Source organism: Sceloporus undulatus, chromosome 6 (assembly GCF_019175285.1).
Source record: "Sceloporus undulatus isolate JIND9_A2432 ecotype Alabama chromosome 6, SceUnd_v1.1, whole genome shotgun sequence".
Classification (NCBI taxonomy): domain Eukaryota; kingdom Metazoa; phylum Chordata; class Lepidosauria; order Squamata; family Phrynosomatidae; genus Sceloporus; species Sceloporus undulatus.
The window spans coordinates 14,753,857-14,778,366 of record NC_056527.1 but is presented as its reverse complement, the minus strand read 5'-3'; the positions used below and the strand labels follow the sequence as shown (position 1 = coordinate 14,778,366).

At 39.3% G+C, this 24,510-nt stretch overlaps 1 protein-coding gene across 2 annotated transcripts in view; it reads left to right on the top strand.

Moving 5' to 3' along the window:
* ADARB2 (adenosine deaminase RNA specific B2 (inactive)) overlaps nt 1-24,510 on the top strand; it is a 453,219-nt gene that overhangs the window by 357,689 nt on the left and 71,020 nt on the right. For both annotated transcript variants that reach the window (XM_042477284.1, XM_042477283.1), the window contains 2 exons: nt 6,785-6,899; nt 23,194-23,362. In XM_042477284.1, the coding sequence (XP_042333218.1) occupies nt 6,785-6,899; nt 23,194-23,362 (284 nt within the window). The remainder of the gene's footprint in view (nt 1-6,784; nt 6,900-23,193; nt 23,363-24,510) is intronic.

Genomic DNA, 24,510 nt, shown 5'->3' with positions numbered 1-24,510 from the left:
TTTTTGAAAAGAAATGGCCCTAGGCACTCCACTAGAGAGACGTTATTCCGGTTTGAAGCACAACCATTGATGACAACTTTTTGAGAATGGTTTTCCAACCAATTATGGACCCATTTGACAGTGTCCTCAACTATTTCACACTTATTCCATTTCCTAGTCAAAATATTATGGGGGAACGTATCAGAAGCATGTGAACAAGACACATCCTTAAAGAGTCAGGGTGGACTGCAGCATGCAGTCAAACTCAGTTATGAACACATTTTCAAAAAGGCTTTGTCTCCATACTGGAAGAGAGACAGTGTCTTGGTGCTCAAAGACCCATGATGTTAACACTTTATTTAAGAGAGATGCAGGAAAGGATACAAGGAGAGATGTCAACAGAAGACAGCATGATGACTTACATCTGCACAGGGACAGCTTGTTCAGTGTACTGCTATAGCAAGACAGCTTTTCATATTTATTTACAGCAAAGCTTAATAATTAATGAGCACTTATTATAGCTGCTCCAAAACCATATGGCATGTAGGATGTGAACAAATCTTTTGAGACAAAGTGCCCACGTGGAAGCGTGTTATGATTTTGCTACTTTCTGTCAGAGCAGACAGCAAAGGTGTCTTCACAGCATGGAATATTTACCTACTCATTTAAAAGGGCTTTTGTTCTGCTCAGAACCTTATTTCAGTAACATACAGGCAGAGCTGGCCATCTGTGGAACTGCAGGTAAAGCAAAAGTCACTGTGATCCTGCAGGCAAACTGAAGAGACAGCTTGAATTAGGGGTGCTACAAGGCCATGCTCAGATCCATAACATAAGGAGATGCACCCCAGGGCTGGATTTAAACATACTGAATCCCTAAGCTATATTATGTTCAGTCCCTCATTATACATTATTATAAAATAGAAAAAAATAGGTAAAACTAATTTTATAGTCCCTTCATTCTGTGTAGCATAGTTAGCTTATGCATAAATCCAGTGCTAAGGAAGCCCATCCAAAAATTCTAAAGGTGCATCAGTGCTGAAGAAATAATGCCAGTTGACACCACTTTAAGTGCTGTAACTCCATCCTATGGAATCCTGGGATTTGTACTTTTACAAGACTTTTAGCCTTCTCTGCCAAAGAGGGCCAGTGCCTCACAAAACTACAAATCCAAGGATTCTATAGGATGGTGCCATGGCAGTTAAATTGGTGTCAACTTGTGTTATTTCTACAATGTAGATGCACCCTCAGATATTCACTCTGGGCAATCAGATATATAGCCTGGGCAATCATAGCCAACTCTAATTGAATGAAGTAGCCCTTGTGTTGATTTTCACCTTTAAATCCCTAAACACTAAGGGTATGGCTCTCTGAAGGACTAGGTAGGAAGAAACCTTTTGATGTACAACTCTGGGCTTTTACTACTGTTGCTTCCAGATTACAGGATGTATTCTCATCAGAATTATGATCACTCTCCACTCTTTCAGAGTTTAGGAAAGGTGTTAAGACACGTATGTTTAAATAGGCCTTTAAAAATTTAAAAGTTGTATTTCATTTTTTAAAAACAAGTTTTCATCATGGTTTTATTGCTGGATTTCATATTTTTATTATTTAGAATCTCTGTGTATATCACTGTTGTATATCATAGAAAGACAAGGTAAAAAAAATATTTAAAGAATAAATAAAATCCCTTTTGTGAACAAATCTGCCAGTTAAGAACAGGGCAAGAGTTCAGCTCTAAAGAAGCCTCCAAGGTTATCAAAGCAGTGAACAGTAAGGTTCACATTTAGCCTATCTATAGCTCCTTTATGAAGTAAACCTGTTCAGAATCTAGTTAGATAGGGTACCATAAACTATTGTCCGGGTGTAATTTCTGACAGAAGGTGAAGCAGTGAATGGCATTGATATCAGGACTTTGGCCAACAAATGTGTGTCTCTTATGTGTTTACACATCAAGCATCCTACTCCTATATTTTGTGATAATTTTAATATGCAAAAATCAAGAGCAACTCCAACTGAGGTTTTATCCATTGCATGGCCTTTGTCCACACACCAGACTTAGACAGACTGTAATAAAAGATTTTGATAGGACTTGCATGCCATTCCCCCATCATATCACACCTCTCTCTTTGTCTATTTTTATTGATGGCTTTTTGCTCTCAAAAAGCAAACAAGTCTTAGCATGGATCAACAGCATTTACCTGGCATCAGGTTCAACAAATACTGTGGTTGAGTAGATGTTGAATAGACTCAGCACTGGGGAAACTGTCTATATGCACTGCAGGATTCCAGGAGAAGAGGAAACGAACCTCAAACCAGCCCTTTGTAAAGCTTAATGCAAACCATTACTAAAGTAGAAAGAACTGATACCAGTAGTTTATATAACAGTTCTGAAATGCTGATCAGAAGACTAGGGCTGCAGGCTGAGGTCAGATCCTGTGATGATACAGTGGACTATATTGTGTCAGACAATGGGGATATGGGTATGACACATTTTTAAATGTTTCTTCACACAAAAAAGTACTCTGAGAGTTTAAAGAAAACTAACATTACAGGGAAGTTCTGATCCTTTCCACTTCTTTAATATGTGCAGGTAATCATTATATATGTGTATGTGCATGTTTTTAACATGGGGAGCATTCAAAAATATCATCCCCATCTTCCACTTGATAAATGTAGAATTCACCATTCCTCCAGGGACTTTACTGCCTTTGAGTAGGCCATATGTGACTAGTTGCGAATACCAAATCAAATTTTAGCATGGGAATTAAAGTATGTGCTTTGTAGGGGGGAGTTCATCTGCTTGCCTTGTTTTATGTACAGCATGCCCATACAGTGACAGGCCAGAGGGTGTAAGGGATATCATTGCTGCCTAGTTAGCTTGGGAACAATGACAACATTATCCTCCAAGACCTCCAGAGGAACCAGGGGATGCCTGCTTCATCATGCACCAGCTATAATACACGTCATTGGGTAATCCTCCTTGCATGACTGCTTACTGACCACTCTCTGCTTCCTCATGGTGGAATATCAAGCAAGTCTTGTCCATTATTGGTTCTGATAGCCATCAAAAACAATCCTCCTCACTTGGCTGCTCTTCACCCCCTTCTGCCATCAACATGGACGTGCCAGTGGGAGGGGTGGGAGAGATAGCTGAGTGAAGCTTGTCCCTCACCAGCTATTATAGCATTGGTGCATGATCCTCCTTACTCCCACTTTTCCTCTCCCTCTGACTACGACATGGACTTGATGAGGATGAGGATTTCTTTATCAGCTCCCCAGGGCCACAACATATTAAAACACAAAACAATTAAAAAATATAGACCCACATGCATATTAAATAAGAGTGCATATTCAATTAAAAAATCATGATTTAAAATTGACTGGATAGGCCTGCCAGAAGAGATATGTCTTTAATGCTGTTTTAAAAGCACTCGGCTTTTTCAGCTGTCATATCTCCTCGGGAAAATCACTCCACAGTCTGGAGGCAGCAGATGAAAAATTTCTCTGGGAAACCATTGCCAGTCTAGTCCTAATGGGAGTAGCTGACCAAGGAGGATCACCTGTCGACACTGTCATAGCTTGCTTGGTTGTCCCTACTCCCTTCTACCAACCACTCCATGGCTATGCCAGTAGGAGGAAACCAAGGGGTATAGCTGAGCCAGGGTCATCCATCACTATCAGTACATGATCTGCCACACACTTCTGGGCCCAGCACCCTCTCCTGCTGTCCACTACATGGCTGTGGAGAAGGAGAGGGGAAAGGTGAGTTTCTCTTCCTTGTGAAGACATCTTTAAAAACTATAGGCCTGTTACAGACTGCCAAAATAAAGCTGCTTCAGGTCTCTTTGGAGGTATGCTGTTTAAATGATGCATGCATCCTAAGAATCCGGAAGCTGCACCAAAGCTGCACTCCAGTGCTTAGGAATGGAGTGTGGCTTTGGCGCGACCTCCGGACTCTTAGGACCCATGCATCATTTAAATAGCATACCTCCAAAGAGACCCGAAGCAGCTTTATTTTGGCAGTCTGTAACAGGCCATAGTTTTCAAAGATGTTTCTGCAGAAGGAAAAAATATTTTAATTACTCATTCTGTCCTTTAAACCAACACATCTTTGTGCACAAAGAGCTATTTATTACAATGTCTGGACCAATATTTAAGTCACTCTTCAAATCCCAGGGTTACTCCCATCATCTCATGGCTGTTTAGTGGCTGGGAGGAAGAAGAGAGGCAACCAGGCAGTGTCTCCCCCTGTTGCCTTCCTGCAACCCAGGAAAGAGAAATGAGGCTGCAACATCACTGGAGACCCAGGAGACTGACCTTATTCCTATTCCACAAAACTGGAACTGGGATGTCAGCTTCCACCTCCCTCTCGGCCTGTCAGTAAATGTCCAAGGCAGTGCCCCTTACAATGGTTTAAGAGCTGCCAACAGGAAGAAGGACAGAATTGTGTATGCAGAGTGTTGTGCCTGGCATGTTTTGGTATGAGATCTTCGCTATCAGATCCAGCAGTCGCTTTTAAAGCACAAAGAATGTAACAATTAATGCACACCAAAAAGAACAAAAACTAGGGAACCTCAAATGAAATGCACAAGAAGAGAAAGGGAGAGACAACTCAGGATGCTGAACTGATTGTATTATCTTAGCTAAAAAGTCCGAAAGTCTGACATATTTCAGCTTGTGGATACTCTTAACACCCTTAGGGGCATAGGAAAATTTTCAAGAGTGTAAATGCATGACAATCAATTACATAAGAATATCATTATATTTTCCAATTGCATTTACTGGCAGAATAAAAGCAGGCTGGGGGGAAAGGCTGAAGGGTTGTTTTATATCTTATGACCAGATAGTAGGAAAACAGATAACATTCAAGATGTACCTAGGCTAAAAGGAAAGGGATTGCAGCCCAGATACATAGATGAACCCAGATACATTTACATGCCCTTGAATGTTATCAGTTTTGCTATGAATTTTTTTTTTAAAAAAAGGCCTTAGGGGTATCCTCAGTTCAAAACATGTCAGGCTTTTTAGTGAACAAATTTTTTAGTGTTAAGAGGTGTTGTTTTTTTTCCCCCAGCATCTGGTGACATGTTTCTATTTTTTCTCTGAATGATGAATGCAGGAAATCTCAGCAAACAAATTGAGTGGTCATGTGTCCTAGTTTACAAATGACAGTCTTGCATCTGAAAGCATCCTCTGTTTGGCGGGCTGTCAAGTTCATGTCTGATTTAAAGATAAAGACCTGTAAACAGAGAGAATAGCTGGGGCTTTGAAGTTTCCCATCAATAGTTAGCTCTTAGACAGCAGACAGAGTAGCCATATATGTTACCTCATTATAGCCTTTTTCGTGGTGCATTATAGCCAATGTATTTTTTCCTAATATATAGTAATCCCCCCCAAAAAAATATTAATTAACTTCTTGTCATGTAAATGGTTATCTGCAAACTATATGCAGTGCTTGTTATCCTCTTTTGGTGGTGTATTTCTTCTCTTTTGGTGATGCATAGATGACTACCCAAAGCCAAATACCCTCTATAAACAGACTAATGTATATCTTTTCCAGGAAAAAAAGCAAGAGGAACAACTTCATAATTTAACTAAGAGCCTTGATGCAACAGAAATAAGAGCCCTGTTTATATTTTACTTTATTTATTTCCATTTTGTATTCTTGTTTTGAAGGCACTTGGAGTAGGCCTGCTCCCCTATTTTTAAGTATTGCAGGAGTTCATAAAGAGAGAGGCAGACAGCATCTTGACTCCACATGCTAAAGCAAGCTGAGAATTACACATCCCTCCCAATGGTGTTAGACTGCAAGTCCCATCAGCTAATCATACCCTGTGCAGAGTAGGGATGGAACAGAAATTTGTCAATTTCTTGACTGGGGTTGAATTTGGATTTACCAGTCCTCTGAAGAAAAATAGCATGCCAAGATTTTTGTGTGTGTGTGTAGAAAACAGAAATATTACACAACCGAAATCTTCAAAACAGAAATGTTGCGCTGAAAACAGTAATGTGATCCAACAAAACCACGTGCCTATTTTTATGCAAGATTTCTAGATTTTGTGTAACATTTCTGTTGTTCAACATTGCTGTTTTCTACATAAATGCCACTCCAGCAATCTTGCACAAAACATGTATGTGACTGCCTGAAAATGGGTTTGTTTGTTTGTTTGTTTTGCACAAACCCCACAATTTAAATGTTGAGCAATTTCATTTCCACACCAAAACTGCACATTTTTCAGGGAAGGCTGCATAGTTCTCAGGAGATGTTGCATGGTTTCCAGAAAACTACAACTTTTCTCAGAAGGCTGTATAGTTCTCAGGGCAAGCTCCATGGTTTTTATGGAAAGGTTTGTGGGGGGGGGGGGGGGGGGGGGGAGAGATTCCTGAGTTTCTCAAAGGTTCAGGATGAAAAACCTGTTCTCAACCACCATTTGGGACTTGGAAAAAATGATTTTTAGCATCCCTTATAAGAAGGAATGCTGGGCAATGTACTTCAACAACATCTGAGGGACCACACACTTCCCTCCCTTCTCCTTGTGTGACACTATGGCCAGATAAAGTCTGTGTGGTCTCATGAATATCTACAGGGACTTGCTGTAGTAGAAAAGGCTAGACGAATCATCTCAGTGGGAACACAGGGTTGCAATGTAGTCTAAAACGATGTCATTATATCTGCTGTGGCCTGGATACAGTCAATGACAAAAGGCATTCTGAAAATTGGCAAATAGGGTATGAAACAGTCAGGCACAGACCTTCACCTCAATCCAACAGAGTGAAAGAATGCTTTCTGGTTGTTTCTTTTTAGGAATTTGCTGATTCCGTGCATCGAATAATTACACAGAAGTTTCAAGAGGTGACAGAGAACTGTGCTGCCATCCATGCACATCACAAATCCCTGGCAGGAATTGTAATGACCAGAGGTAAGCCTCAACTTTGTTTCATGTTGCTTTGCTTTGCTATCCTGTAATTTTGTTTTTTATGTTCTTATGATGGAAGGTAACTCATTGTTTATACTGGTCACGAAGGCAAGAAGTAATGTTTATTTGTCTATTTGGGACTTTGGGACTATTTTGGGAGAATAACTTTTTAAAAATTGTCACACTGTTCTGAGACTCAGTATGGAACTGGTACACTAGCTAGAATACTAGATTCGGATGTAAGCTCAAAACCCCAGGAGCTATGAAGTTTCTTCCCTGGGGCAGATCTATCCTGTACCATCTTTTATATTTTGGCAGAACAGCATGATATAAATGTCTTGAACAAACACAATAACACAGAGGTTGAAAAAGTTATGTTTTTAGACAGTAGCTCCCAGAATCCCCAACCAACAAGACCAGGAACCATGCCAGCTGGGAGTTGTATTCCTAAACCATAACTCTTCTAAACTCTGTAGTGATATCACTCAGCCTGATCTACGACAGTGGATTGTTATGAAGGAGGAAAAAAATCCCCTGCATGATGGGGGATGGTGGTTTTCATGCCAGTGAGATGGTGAATCCACTTCAGCTTTTAATCAAAAGGTTAAAGGAATGGTCTTTTTTTAAAAAAAAATCAGGTTTATAACAAAAAAAAATCAAGTATACAATATGTCTGTCAACCATACAATCAACTCCCCTCCCATTCATTCCATCTTTCCATTCTTACAACAGCTACACATATAATTAACTTCCTAATTCCACCAATAATTCCCTCCCTTATTCTGTCTTCTTACATTCTTTTTCCATCCCCTTGCCCTATTTGTTTGATCATAAAAGCTAAATCATTTCAATAAAAGAGATCTATTAACACTTATTGATTTCCCATTCTACACAGTGGCAATCTATTTGTCTGCACTCTTTCCTAAAACCAAAGAGTTTGGGCCAGTTACTGCCAACACAGATCCCATCAGTGTTTATGTGTGAAGATAGGATTCTCCCCCACAGCACACTGTCTTACATTACAGAGCTCGTTTGGAAACACTTTATTCCAATGGTTCCTTCATTGGAACACTTTACAAGGTCCTTTTGATCTCAGCATCCTAAATAATTTTATGGCAGCATCAAACCTGACCACTTTAGTTGCCAAGGAAAAGCATATACACAGGAATAACAGAAATCTGAGGCAGCATAGTGCTAGTATAGGACTTTGAGAATTCAAATCCCTGTTCAGCTGTGGAAACCCAATTGGGTGATCTTGCAGGTCACATTTTTCCAGGCTTAGAGGAAATCAGTGGCAACCCCCCTCTGAACACATCTTGCCAAGAAAACCCCATGATAGGTTTGCCTTAGGGTCGCCATAAGTTGGAAATGACTTGAAGGCACATAAAAACAGCAAAATAGAGAGCTAAGAAAGTCTAAAGTTAACAGTCTAATATGAAGACAGTTATATTTCCACTTTTAATGGCTTAGCAGCAGTGGTGATTGTCATAAAGCTCCAAAATTGCATGCATTAATATGATCCCATCCCAGGTGTTTTGTTTCCTACATGCCGTTTTACTTCAACTGAAAAAACTACAAAAGCAGCAAATCATGGATCAAACACAGGCTGTTATCTCATATGCATATGTTTAGAGTTTGACAGACAATTTTTCAGAAAAGGCAGGAGGTAGCCAATGCATATTCAGAAGGGGCTTGCTAAATTATCTGGAACAAACTGGCATTATGCTGTAGACTCAGGCTGTGCAATATGTTAACTGCTATGGGCTCAGACGAGATCACCAGACAGCACCGAATCACTGTAAGGCTAGGAGATAATGAAGGACATCTCAATCTCCCTCACCCACCCACAATACACGGCAAATTAGAGAACCACACATTTATAAGGACCACAGTGGACCATCTAGATAAGAATCTATACTGTCTATATTGTCAATGACCATCCTGCCTTAGGACAACCTCAGAGACAGAGGTCCAGAAAGGTACTCACCTGCTCTCTAGTTGCAGACTCTCCCACACATAAGTAAAAAAACATGTCCCTGCACATGGGAAGGAGAACTGGCTTCTCTCCTCCATCATAAGCTTGTTCAGCATTTTATACATCAACATCACATTACACTGTCTTGGCAACTGGTTCAATTTTCTGTCATTTTAACAATCCCATATCCCTCAAGGTTTGGGGGAGATACCAAGGGAAGTACATACATAGAACACAAAGAGAATATTGAAATTTATTCTCTATAAACTTAGCTCTAGTAGCCACTGCTGCTCTCCACTCTGAATAACTAATATAGTGTGAGACACTTCATTCTCTCTTGTAAGTTCTGAAAAAATTCAAGAGAAGGATATGATCCCCAGGATTTTTTCCCATGTGTAGGACATGAACTCACCCTGCAAATTGTCAGGCATGTTCAGAGAAATTTAAAGGGAAGAATGGGCTCTTATCTCATGTTTCATCCTAGGCTTTGAAGAAAATCAGATGCCTTAGCTTCAAGCCTTTCCTAATGACAATAGCAAAGAGAATTGCACCACATCTGACTGAGCATGGTGGAAAACACTGACCCTGCTCCTCTCTGCTGAGATTTTTTGCATGTGACATGAGGGCTTGGCAAAAGTGGTAGCTGAAAATAAATGCAGCCAGCTTTTATGAGATTCCAAGTCAAAAAGCCATAAGCAAATGTGCTTTTCTCCCTGCTGTGGATGATAAGATCTCCAATACTGTCAAGATTCTCCAAACTGTAAAGATGGAATGGTCATGGATCAGATATGCTCGGGAATAACTGGAGTATTGTATAGAAGACCCAGAAAGAAAAAGTATTGGAGTTATCTTATTATCTAAGATAACCTATTCCAAAGGAAAAACTGTTCACTTGTGCATATGTGTGTATGAATTAATCACAATGACTAGTTCCTCATAGACTGAAGCTGTTCAGTACATTGCTGTGTATGTAGTTTTTGCAGCTAGCTAATTCCTGGCAGCCAACTTTCCATAAGTGAGCATCTTGCACTTAGCTGGGCTGGACCTTGGGCATGTGCCTTATCATTTGCTGCCAGGGCTGCACTCAAAGCCTTAGTGGTGGAAGATTTTTTGCATTCTCTTTCCCTCTCCTTAGATATAGATAGGGATTTCCTGCATGAGAACTCTCTCTCTCTCTCTCTCTCTCTCTCTCTCTCCCTCTCTCATTCAAACTAACCATGTGATTTAGGTCACTCCCCCTTTGGGACTAACAGACATTCTCTCTCAAGATTTTCAATTGTATTGTTGGTGTTTTCCATCTCCCACTTTTCTCTACTTTCTTTCGAAAGATGGTGGGATAAAGATTACTCTTCTATCTGAACTATTTACTAGCTAGATTAGAATATAGCTTCTATGAACTTTATCACGCCCCTTCTGGTGCCCGATTTATCTCTTCTGAATTTGAGCCAAATTCAGAAGTTAGGCTGATTTTATTGCATGGACCTCCCCTCAAAATGGCTTCCCATTGCCTCCAGTGTTGAATTCAGGCCCTGTAAGTAACTTCCATGGCCATTTTTCCCAAATCAGAAGCTTTTTTTCCATTTTCCATTTCCATTTTTTCCAAATCGGAACTAGGCAGGCACACTTTGCTACAGAGTAGAATCCCATTGTTTCCTAGTATAAGCTTTGCTTCATTGTTTGCTACAGACATGGTGCTGCAACTCAGTACCAAAATTCTGTGTTCCTCCAGCTCCACTTCACTGTGCTCTAAATGCTGCTAAAATCTTCCATCTAGACAGAAGATGAGGAAGAAATGGGGGGGAGGGGGGAATGCTACCTGGACATAAAAAGACTTTGTAAAGAGTTGCTTCATTGTCAGATGCTTTGCCAACTAAGTATGCTTGTGTTCAAAGCTTGGAACTCTGCACGTCTTTAGCTTTGGTTTTGCCCATTTTGGTCTTGGCTCTGTCCATCATGAGTTGTTTCCCCAGAACTGATTTTTCCCACATGGGTCAACACTCCTTCATATGAAAAATATTCCCTGCCCCTTCTTTAATGTTTTGTTATATCATATTTCCTCTTCACCAGAAAAAAAAAGATTCCCTGTCACACATTCTATGGATAATCTATTCATTTTCAAAGTCCTCCTTTCAGGAGGTGGAAAGAGGGTGGGGAAAAAGCCATCCATGCTTACACTGAATGAGCAGAGGATGGTATTTAAGCAGTATTTCTCCCATTTGAACTTGATCCATCTTGACAGTTTAAATATAGATAGAAACGTTTCTGTCCTCTTTACTCTTCAAAATACATAATCTAAGAAGTTTGGTCTTCTTCCGAGGAGGAGGCGAGGAAACTCACAGAAGAGCAATATACATTGATTTCTTTTCTTTGCCTCTGAGTTCATTTTTTTCTTTCCCTTTTTTTACAAAGCTGACAATCACTTTGATCTTAAAAGCAAGCAGGGAGGCCTTTTCAGTTATCTTATATGAAATAAAGATGAAGTGGACAAAAGGGGCTCTAAACAGCAATTTCATGCTGTGATAAAAGATGGCAAATTATGGCCCATATCTCATGAAATGGATCTTAATAATTGCTAAGTGAGGTAGCAGGAGAAAAGTAAAAGTTGGTGATATGACTCCTATGGATCCTTTTAGTCATTTTAAGATTCAGAATACATGACACCTAAAGGTAATCAAGAATATTGATGGGCATTTAATTTGTAGGCATTAATTTACTCACCAGGTTGGAAGCTGGCAAAGTGTATGAGCTGACTGACACAATAGACCCACAGTGAAAAGGATACAAGATGCCATCTGAAGGAACATCAATACAGCAGTCAAGCATGCATGTGACATAAATCAGCATAATAATGTACATATTTGTCAGCCTGTGTATGTTGCATGCATACATTGCTATGGATATGCATTACTCTACATAGATGCATCTCGCATATATATCCACCTTCAGAAGAGCATTGAGTAAAGATATATCCTTCAACATTTCACACATAAAATCCAGACACGTATGGCCAAGCAATATTAGTGTGTAGTCAAGATGCCAAAAGCTATTCATGAGACTGCAACAATTTGCTTTTGCTTGCTTCTACTGGGGAGACAGGATTCTACCAACTCCTCTCTTTTTTGCTGAGCTAACTGAGTGAGAAGTACTTTTGTACTTACCTTGTAGCAATTAAAGTAAGCTGAGGACAAAGGAAGGAGTGTGAGGAAGAGACAGAAACTGGGACATTTTAAAAACAGTTGAATAAAGTGGGGGAAAATGAATACAGTTGGCCCTCCGTTTTCGCAGGAGATCCGTTCCAGACCCCCCCCCCCCATGAAAACAGAGGCTTGAATGGGACATGCCCCCATGTGCGCAGCCTGGGTGTGCATGTCATTGATAATAGTGAAGGTCACACCTCCATGGATATTCAAAGTTGCAAATCTCAGATCCGTGACTTAGGAGGGTTGATTGTAATTGAGGTTTTCATCTTCCAGAGGAGCTGAGGATCTGTCAATGTGAACTGCTTTCTGCACTAAATTGAAGGAACACAAACCTCACAAAGCCCAGGAAAGCTTAGTGCTCACTAAATGTGCTAGTTTTTAATGTATTTGGAACCTTTTGTTGGCTTTGTTGCAATTGACTAAATATGGCAACTCATACCATTCTCAGTGTTCAGTCCTTAACAAATAAACAAACAAATTAGTCTTACAGCTCTTAACTCTCAGAGGTTCTCTCATGTATATATACATGTATATATGTAGGCACTTTCTGAATACAGAATATGTGTTGTTGTTTTTAGTAGCATGGCATAGTTAGCATCTCAGATCTAGTGGGTCCAGGTGTTATGCCAGGACCTCATTTCCCTACTCTTGTTTAAGAGCAATTACAGGATACTCAAGTGTGGCAGGAAGGAGGGTTTAACGGTTCCCAAGACTGTTTCCATCCTGCAAATTTTATTGGCATAAAATAAATAAATAATAGAAGATCATATTTGGAGCTGTGGAGACAGCCTCCAAGGGGCAGCCTCCAGCTGCCCCTTTTACAACCAGATCAGGGACACAGCAACCACACGCCACAGCCCCGATCTGGTCTTTGCAGGGTGAGATAGCTACGGCTTTATGCCGCTCTTTCAGCACTGCGTCATGGGGACACAGTGCCAGAGGAGCACCATGACACTGCCCACCGTGTGGAGTGGCACATGGTGTCACGCTACCCTGGGGGCAGAGTTGGAGCATGCATCATGTGGACACTACGCCCCAGCTATGCCCCCAAGCCAGCCTTTAAGGCCAACCTACACAGGGCCATTCTGAAGCAAAAATAGCAGGTGCAGTCTAATCGAGATTAGGGCATCAAATCTGCTGTGCAGATGCATCCCCTGTCAAAAACTACCCTGCTGAGGTCTTGCAAACTCAGGGCTGGGGTCTCCATAATTGAATCAATCAATGCACAATGAAAAGCACCCTCAAGCGATCAATTCCCCCTTTGTTGTGCATGAGAATCATGCCCCCCACTACTATTGTAGCTCCATAAGCAATACAGCAAAAATAATAAATAAATAAATAAATAAATAAATAACCCCTCATTTTTGAATGCCTCTCAAATGGAAAAACTGTGCTCCTTTGAAAGATATGATTCAGTGATATGATTCTATAAATATTTGCCTTCACACATCTTGTCTTAGCAAAACCAGACAAAAACATAAAAGAGAAGCAAATGAACAAAAGCCCAAAACCATTTAATCAATGAAAATAGATTTTTGTTTAAAAACAAAACAAAACTTGGACGTAACCAGTTTTATTTGGAGGGGCCCCTTTAGCCCTGAAAATTAATGGAGAAGCAAAGATGACACAGTGACCTGTGAAGCTTTCCCTTACCCTTGCATTCTAGAGTAGGGCTACTCAATGTGCCCAAACCATTGGCCTTCGTAAATTTCCAGGGGGAAAAAAACAGTTGTGGTCAATGGGAAATTGAATTCGATTGCACACTGGCACACTGGGGAAGAAGAAAATAGCTGGTCTTTCATATCTGTTAGTCTGAGACACTCTGTTCCTGGGCATTCCATTCATGTCAGATAAGGTGCCAAAATAGCATTGAATTTTCTATCCGCTTCCACAAAAAACCCTATCCACATCATCTGATTCCTAACTAGGGTTTATGATCCTTAGGATCATGGACCACCTCCAGGTCTCATGCTGAGAAACTGGCTGTAAATCAGAGCTGCAACAGAAATGATTAAACATTTGGGGGCATGGAAAGGAGTGGGATTGAAATAATTAAATATGTACAGCTACTCTAGTTGATAACAAAGCAAATAAGAAAACCTGTCTACCAGCTTCTGAAAAGTGTAAGGTCAGAATAGAGAGCAGGAAAGAGTTAGGAATCATTTCAGGCAATTTGTATTGTGGTAATAAAAGGCACTAAAATCAAATCAAAAGCAGGGAAATAGGAGACTGAAAATGACAAAGAAGAAAAGTATTAGACGTAACAAAGGCTGTTTAGAAGGGAAGGGTTGGCTGGAGGAAGTGCTGAAAGCCCCAGTACTAAAAAAAAATTTAAATCTCGATTTGGAAAATATAGGCACGCCTGAGTGTACTGTTGGGAGCAATTGGGCACTTGGAGAGGCATGGATGTGATGACTTAGCAGACTTTCCCACTTCTAATTTCTATGGCCCATTACATTTACTCCCCTCAGTGATCAAGAAAGGGGGGAATGTAACCCTTGTGGGGAGCAGGCTGACTTGGCACAATATTTTGCCCCTCTGCCATGCTTCCAAGAAGCTGTGTCTGCTTTGATCATTGTGTGATGGGGCAGAGGAATCCGGCTCTGTAGTAAAGAAAGATCATCGCTTGAAAATGTTAACTTAGTATGGGGGGGAGATTCTGGTGGTTGTAGTCCAAAAAGTTATATTTCCACTCTTGAGAAAGATATTACATACCTTCCAACATTTCATAGGTGAAAAGAGGAACAATCAGAGTGTGGTCAAGATAGCAAGTGGGAAAAGGAGAGAGAAACTGGGATATTTTAAAATCAGATGAAAAAGTGGGATGGCAAAGGATTAAGTGGGGCACTTGGTTGGAGCGTATGCTGTTATCAGTCTTTAGTGACCAGAATGCCCAAATTTCATCTAAGGAAATGTTTGCTTTTCTTCTTATAGTACTGTTTTTATGTAATAGTGCTTTTAGCAATGAAATGATGGAATGATTCCAATGATGTACCAGGGAAACACCCCACAATATGGACAGTTATATTGGCAAGGATAATTGACCTGCCAAACTGGGCATAATGACAGCGAAAGGAAGCAGATACAACTTTTAAAAAATATGCTTCTATTGATTTTATTCACAAGCAGGGTGAAAACAGGGTAGTGTTGGAAGTGATATTGAAAAGCCAGATGCCTCTGTTACTGAGCAGGTGAACCACCTGCTGAGTAAACTTCAAACAGAAGTATGCTGTGATATTTATCACACATGAACTAAATATGAAGTATCATATGATTGATTTGAGTTAGGATGCAATCCTAAACTTGCTTATCAAGAAGTAAATCATGTTGCTTGCTAAATTGCGGGGATGTAGCTCAGAGGGTGGCAGCCCAGGAGCAAGATGTAAAAATGCCCCCTTGTAGCCACCATAAACCCTACTCAAAAGCTGGTGTCCCACCACCCATGGTGGTTCTAACAGCTCCCACCGCCATGTTCCTTGTTCTCCCCTCTTTCTCCTCCCATGGTAGGAACAAGAGAATGGGACACACAACACCCTGCTGCCCTGCCCTTCGAGCTTTGCTAGTCTCCACCATCACCACTCCAGTCATCCTGACTACATTCCTGTTTACAGGTCTTATTTCTCAGATTGGGAGCTTTTAAATTTTATTTTCATCTGCATACCCTCAAAATAGCTTTCCTCTCTGTTTTATACCTTTGAAATGGGATATTCTGACTGACACTATACTGATCGTGGTGGAAAAGAATTACACAGAAATGACCTGAATTGTTGGACGAGGGCAATTCTGGGCTTTGAGAACTGAATGAGTGAACACAGTGCATGAATAGAATGAGTGATATGATCATACAGGTCCTTAAGATCTGAATTCAAATGCATATGTACATGCACAGCTGCTAAATAAGAAACAAATAAAGGAGAACAGATTATTGACTACCAAGTGGATATGAATGGGTACTGAAAATTACATTAAATTGTACCTTTTGAATAATTCACAGTAACTTTACACTCTTGTTATTTCTAGCTGTCTTGTTTTGTTTTGTTAAGACAGGTAGATATTCCAAGTTGTTTCAATGTTTTTGTTTTGTTTTACTACTTTGATTTTCATCATTGCTCTCTCTAGAGACGGCTAAATGTCTTTAAAACTACAAATCCCAGAATTCCATAGCATTGAGCCATGACAGTTAGAGTGGATTATTTCTGTAGTGTAGATGCAATCCAGGAAACAAGCAACATCTGCTGAAATTTCTTCTTCTAGAAAACAATTAAAAGTACAAGAGCCCTCTCCAGTTTCCACTGTGCCAACTCTAATCCCTGTTGACTTAATTCACACTGGATTTGTGGGGCGAGACACTGCTCTGCTTGCTTGCCCCTTTGATTTCCTCTGTTGCCTTGTGTTAATTCACAAGGTCAGAGATGTCTTGCTTGAATCGGCTTTCTAATGCCAATGTTGGATCGGAGTTCCAGTCCACAGTTCTGTGCATGCAACAGCAGCCCATATATACATGACTGCACATGAGGGGCTCATCATGTGGAGCAGATAGTTTATATGCAGCTGGAGCAGGGAAGTGAAGGCAGAAAATTCAGAGGTGTGGGGAGTGAAAGTTAAATATCAGAAACCCAGTTTTGTTCAAACATAAGCCACTTAGTGCTTTTTTTTGTCTTGCTTGTCTACTTATTCTATTCATAATAGAATGGAATAATAAGCCTTTCCTCCAGTGAGTTCACTGGATCATATGTGATCCTCCCGTCCCACCACAGGGCTCTGAATTCGATTACAGACACAAGACCTAGCCTGCCTTACAATCACCATCACTATAACCATCTCCACCCATATCTCCTAAGATTTCTTTAGGCAAAGTAAACATCATTGTTGTTGTGGCTGCTGTTTCTTTTATTTATGCTCCATCTTTTCCCAGTCCTAGAACTTAAGGTGACTTCCAAAACATTAAAATAGATGCAGATAAAACATGGCATCACATTTTCAAACGTGTTGGCATAGATTTAGAAACTTGCTTTTAAAAAAAGATTGCTGAGATATTCACAATGATGAATTTCAAAGGTGGTACAAGATTCCTTTATATGCTGATAACAGTCTAAAACGTCTCTGAAGAGTATTAAGTAAGCTAGTGTTAAATGTTCTACTAGATTCCTTCCCCCACACCATTTTCTTTTTTATGCTGTGATGGACTAACTCAGCCATCTTTTTGAAAACTACTGCAGTTTGTAGTGCACTGTATCAGTAAAACTTGTAAGTAACAATAATGTTCTATAAATGTTTACATGCAGACAGTGAGAAGGATAGAAAGAGAAAGAGAGGCTTCTTTGTTTTACAGATCTCTTCACCAGGCAAAACAGACAAGTAGCATCAGTTCATCTTTCTAAAGAGCAAATTAGGTTACATGGGATTGATAACATTTGCATTGCTGATAATGGGTTATTTACAAGGCTGAAAACATTTGCATTGCTGATAACAATCTGTTTGCAAAGCTGGGTTACAAGTAACTGAAAACATTTGCAATTTGCAGAACTATTCACTAGAGTATTAGCAGCAGAAAGATTTTAGGCAGGATTCATTGTAATCAAATGCTCTGCAAGAAAAGGAAATCTAACTCGCAAAATGAGATTCTGCTTCAGAACAGCTTGTATGGCTTTGCAAATCATTTCATCATCATCAACAACAACAATATCTATGAACATGGTGCTTTATAAAGAAAGTCAATTAGAAACAAAAAAGAAATTTTTCTTTATTTTTTATTTCTTGTTTCAACAATACATTTCTTTCATCTCTAAGAATATTATACATAGTTTATATTCATATAACTTTTCTTCTTTTTCTTTGTTTGTTGGACTTCTTACTTTTCTTCCCTTTAACTTCTTATTGACTTCCTTCTTTCCATTCTCTGAAAGCTTTTCTTCACCGCTTTTTTTTTAGTCTCATTATTCTACTAATAAACATTTTTACATCTCCAAAATAATTATATTTTTAATATTTGCATTCTATAATTTAACTCATAATAACAACTTGAAAATAACACTTGCATTCCATATCCAAAACACCCTTTCTCAACATCCCATTACCTAATTTCTAATGTTTCCTTTTCCCCTTTATTTTACTTTATTATAATTTTCTTTTCTTAATTCGGTTAGTATTCTTCTATTATATCTATCATTGGTTTCCATTCTTTTTCCCATTTATCCATGTCTTTTTTTTTATTTAGCATTGCTGTTAGTCTGTCCAGTTCTTTCATATCATATTTTTTTGTTTTCCAATCCCCTATCCCTTGTGGAAGACATAAGTTTCAAGATGTAGAAAATGTCTTTTAATTGCCTGGAAAAGCTACATGTGTTCTGGCCAGCTAATTATATCGTGGCTTTCTTCAGGGACAATATATTAAAAACACTCACAGGCATCTCTAACAGTATAATGCTAAATGTAATCCAGGGACAACTGACCATTGGAAGAAATTTGGAAACCGATTACCAGGGATCTTTCTAGGTATCATTAATCCATTGTCCCTGAAGAAAACCACAGTACAATTTTCTTACCAGAACACATTATGTATTTTCACCAAGCCCATTTTCTACACCTTGACATACAAACCTTGCATAGGCATTAACCTGAATACGTAGAATGCTGAGAGAGAGGATCAGGAGTTATCATGCAAGCAAACCCAATCCCAAATGTCTCAGAACACTTAGAAGTAATGGAGACCTTCACACACTGAGTTCAAGGGCCTGAAGCAGGTTTTGTAACCACATTCTGCTGAATGTGGATACAGAGTTCACATAGTCTGGAATCCTGCCATGGTTCCTGACCACAAGAGCTTTGTAACCACATTCATCCAAAGATAGTTGCAAGGCCTCATTAAGACCTACATGCTCAATGCATTAATATATATGATGCTGCTGAAGATGTCTATGGATGGGGCTCACATGCACAGCCCTATCACCCATTTAGTAATTTAGCAAATGACTGAACAGGGCTTCATTTTCTCTCATGGGGTTTCACTGAATGTGCTCTGGTTTCTGTTGTTTTTCCTATATATAGAACAGGCATTACACTATTCTACAGGGGCTATAATTTAAAATAAACAAAGGAAACAAGGGAGGAAATGCAAAATGGAGGTACACATAATTGGAGAAGAATGTATGATTATTGCAGTTACACATACCTTGTTTTAAATGCAAAGAGTACCTATCAGTCATAAGGGATATCAGTTCAGATGTGAAATTGTTTCTTTAGAGGTGGGACTTAAAACTAGCGAGGTCAGCCACACTGTATATTTGGAGTCATAACTGTGGCACAAGCAGATAAATATATGAAGAGAGTCCTATAATGTACTATTAAAGCACATACTTTGTATGCATCTGGCATTTAGTACCAGACGCATCTACAGTTCAAGAATCTTGGTTGGCAAAGACCTTGGCCTTAGTCTTTGGAGAAATGCTGCCAGTTGTATACCCAGGATACTGGGAATCTCACTAAAACTAAGAAAGTCACATTCCTCTCTTTTGTTTTGCTTTTATGCTAGACATTCTCCCTTCCATCCTCTCCTACTGTATATTTCCACCTTGATCAAAAAGTGGATGCTGTTGTTAGTGCTTCTTAATCTTCTTAATGAACCTTAACATTATTCATTTGTTGACACATGATGCCCAGGTCTATTCTTTCTTCCTCCCACCCCTCTCCAAATATTTCATGCAAGACTGTGAGGGGAAAGAATTATCCAAAGGGTTTTCTAAAACAAGTGGGTCATGTGCCAAGGTTATGGCAAAGAATAATGTGTGATTTCTCCTGCTTTATTTGTAATTGTGTTTCTGGAGTCACCCAGTCTTACAATAAGGTTTTGAAAGAAGTAGGTTAAAGCTGGATAAAAACAGGAAATTATTGTGTATATGGTCATGTGTGTGTTATTTTAACTCATTGTGTCTCCTGAGATTAATTCCCTTTAATGGTTATTTAATTACTTAGGCTTTACTTAGGTTGTGACGTCGTGCATTTCATCCGCAAGAAAAATAAAACAACTGCTCGCAAAAGCTTATTATGGCTCAAATCAGTTTCTGCTGTTTACAAATCAAGAGTTTGACTTGTGTGCTTCAGTTCACACTTTGATCAAAAGGAAAAGTCCCTTGTTATGTGTAAAGCATCTGTTCACACATTGTTGCACAGAGGTAGGCTCTGTTCATTGCAGAGTGTGTGATCTATACAGTCTGAAAATGTCTGTTAGAGAAAAGGGGCAGAGGGCTAATTCATGCATTACATTTTTAAAAGTTTATCTGTGACATATTTCAATTTAAAATAGGCATGTATGCATACAGCAGGCATTCCAGCTCCTTGTATCATAGAAGTATTTATGGCTACTGTCTGCCACACTATAGAATTAAAACAGTTTGACACGGGTTGAGCTGTCATGGCTCCATCCTATGGAATCCTGGGATTTGTAGTATGTTGTGGCACCAGAGCTCCCTGATACAGAAGAGTAAATATCACAGAAAACTACAGATCCCAGAATTTCATAGCATTGAGCAATGGCAGTTAAAGTGGACCTATCATGGAGTTTTCTCAGCAAGATTTGTTCAGAAGGAGTTTGCCATTGCCTTCCTCTGATGTCTTATTGATAGATTAATCTTCAATTACTTTTTGAAGCACTTTACAAATACAAAAATGACCACAGATTCCTCAAAGTGATACCCCCCAAAAGCAATGCTTTAGAAGTAAGAAGTAATAATTGTTTACTGCACTTGAATTGTAGTGTTGCTTTTCAAAACGTAGTGACATTGTTCAAAATAATTTTCAAGAAACATTAATATAAAATACTAATAAGCAAATAGATAAATAGAAGAAACTCTGCTAGAACATGGCCACATAGCCCGAAAAACCCACAAAAAACTCTGGATGCTGGCCATGAAAGCCTTCGACTTTACAGATAAATAAATAATTCCTGTGGTGCATCATATTTGGACAAAATAAGACACTTGAGATTGACATTCCTAGTGACTGCCGTGAAAATGCTGAGCTTCTTTCTTTTGTATATTAACCAAAATCAGGGCCTGATCCTCTTAGAAAAACACTTTAAGAATTTCAGGGTTGGTACACTCTTGGGAGTCTTTTTTTAAAAAGCCTATAATAAGTACATCAGTGTTTCCAGTAAGTTGGTTATTTTTCTTATACTTGTAACTGATAATTTAATGTACACTTCATTATTATAATCCACCTGGAGCTTCATGGAACAGAGATAACTAGGAATCCCAATAAGGAAAAAATATTTTGTCTCTTTATAGACAGAACCACCAGGTGTTTTGTTATTGTTATACACGATTCCTTGAAATGTGAGGTGATAGTAAGAAGTTGTACAGTGGACCCTTGTTATACGCTGGGGCTTGATTCCAGGGTCCCCCATGGATAACAAAATCCATGTATGCTCAAGTCCCGTTAAATATAATGACATAGCAAAATGATGTCCCTTATAAAAAATGGGAAATCAAGGTTTGATATTTGAAATTTATACTTTTTTTGAACATTTTCAAACAGTGGATACTTGAATCCGTGTATAAGAAATCCATAGATAAGAAGGGCCGATTGTAGTTAATTATTACATCCATTGATTAATTTATCCAAAGTTCAGTCATTCTGGTGCTCACCAAATGTGTGGGACTACTATTCCCATCATCTATCATCCATTCCTTAGCATGGTCATCAAACTAGGTAAAGTTGCTATCATTTGTTGTCTACTGATGTGCCACAAAAGGCCACCAATACTCAGTAAGTGTCTTTCCAAGTGAACCTTGATATTCCTCTTTCATCCATGTCTTTAGATATCTTCATCACTAAACCCAATAGCATATAGATTCCACTTTTTGTAGGATGTCCTCATGCCCAATTTTCTCAAGGGCAGACCTCATTTTGAAGAAATCCTACATTTGAAAGGCTGCTCAATACAAGTGCAGTTTAAAGAAAGAAGCAAGATGAAATAGCAAGGCGGCTTGAAGTTGTCCATCAAGAGTCAATACCTAACTATCAAAATGAGTAGATACCAGTCTTACCCACTATGATGAGATTATATTATGTATCTGGTTAAACTATTTTTAAAAAGTCTACCTAAACAGACATTAGTAAATTCATATTTTATGCAGAGAGGTTTTCTACTTTATCCTCTTTTTGGGGATGTATTTTTTAACTGTCTACCCTACTTACTTATCATTGGTCCATCAGCTTACTTCTTTATCCAAAACTGTTATCCGGACTGTTAATTCCCACACCATTTGCAGACAAGAAACAGACTTGGCAACTGGCATTTGGGTTGTCAGACACAACATGAAGCTGACTTTTACTCCAGTCTCCTAGGAAATCTTGCCGACTCCTGAGTTTTACACACTAACAACACACCTACTTTTCCCATAACAGTACGACAGTAATATACAAAAGCCAAGATTGTTCAAAATGGTCATCAGTAGACAGACAGACAGCAGCATTTATGAGAGCATGGTGGAGTTTGTGGTGATGCAGGTGAGCTGATGATAGTAAAATAGAGCTTGAAAGGAGCTCAGAGCCCATAATATTATTTCCAAATATGTTCAAACTAGGGGTCCAGCTGCAAAAGAAAACCCAGGTCTGTATTTTCTAAAGAAGAGCAGCTCTAAAAGTCTCTTCCCTTTTATTTGTGCTTCAGTGTCACAGAAATGAAAGCTTACATTACAGGGAGTGTATGTATGTTTCTGTCATAAAAAAGAGCAACAACCACCACCAAAAAGCATCTCACCAGGCTACTATTTATCAGTTCAGCAGGAGATTCTTTTATTACCTCCATACAGAATGTACATCTCCTTGCAATGTAGTTATTGATTTAACAGGTAAACTTTCTGGCTGGCTTTTATCTGGGAATTAACAGTCCAGACTGAAATGGTCCTTGCATTATTCCAGCAGAACTAAGAAATGAGATTGCTGCATATTCCAAGAGCTAGGTAATCACCCTATTAGGGATTTCTCTGCTGCTACATGAAAGCAAAATCTTTAAGGGCTTCAGCAATTGCGATATAGCATTCTCAGGTGATTCTAAAACTTCATTTTGTGTGTGGTGTTTTTTTGACTTTCTTTTTTTCCCTTTATTTTATTCTTTCTATAGGTTTGGACATTCGGCAGGCTCAGGTTATTGTGTTGACTACAGGTACCAAATGCATAAATGGAGAATATCTTAATGACCAAGGCCTTGTGGTCAACGATTGTCACGCAGAAATTGTGGCAAGAAGGGCCCTCATTCACTTCCTTTACTCACAGCTGGAGCTGCACCTGAGGTAAACTGGGCCTGGGGTAATGCTCAGAAAACTATAGTTGCCATAGGTCAATAAAGTTTAACATCAAAAATAAGGCTGAAAGGGGTTTTTTTAGAACTGTTTAAGACTTCTCCAAGTTAACAAAGGAAGGTAAAACCTAAAGACCTGAATTATATTGTGCTACAATATAAACTAGAGTAGACCCATTCAATCTACATATAGGTCAGCACGTAGGCACATCCCATTGATTCAATGAGTCTGTCCAAGTCAAGGCCAACAATGGGTTTTAGATCAAGAAAAAGCATCATTGATCCAACTGGCCTAGCCAGTCAAGCACTCTGTTCTCATACTGGCCACCTCTGTGGGAAGCCCACACACAAGATGTCGTAGCACCTTCATGTGTTCCCAGCAACAGGTATATAAAAAGTCATATACAGTAAATAATCCAGAACCATGTGTAGTCTGCTAGGACTCTTCATATCTTTACAATGTCAAAAGCAAATCACGGTGTCAGACTACTGAACAGATATATGTACTGGATCACAAATATTTGTCATACTATGACCAGCACCCTTTATGGCTCAGCTTAGTGTAATAGCTTGTGGAGCTACGCTAGAGCTAGCCCTGCACAAACCCTAGATTTACTGTAATGAGCCACTGCAGCCACAACCCGACACCAGCCATTCTGTGCCTGGTGGACAATGGGAAGAGATTGGAAAAGCATTTGGCTATATCCCTGCAGCCAAATGCAAAATAATTAGATCATCCACTGAGGTTTACTGGGAAGCTATGACTGGCTACAGGGAGGCAGTGAGACATTTCTAAAGTTCCCTCCTGAGCTCTCCACCAGGGATGGAATCATCACGGGGTTGGGGGTGCTTTGGTAGGTGCAAAGGAAAGACAGGAATACAAAGCCATAACAACCGTAAGATTCATTTATCAATATCCTGTCCTTAATATGATCAATATGCTACCCCAAATCTGATACGAACCTTAGCCATGTTTGTGTATATGTCTATATGTCTAGATATATAGATGAATACAAAGCCATAACAACCGTAAGATTCATTTATCAATATCCTGTCCTTAATATGATCAATATGCTACCCCAAATCTGATACGAACCTTAGCCATGTTTGTGTATATGTCTATATGTCTAGATATATAGA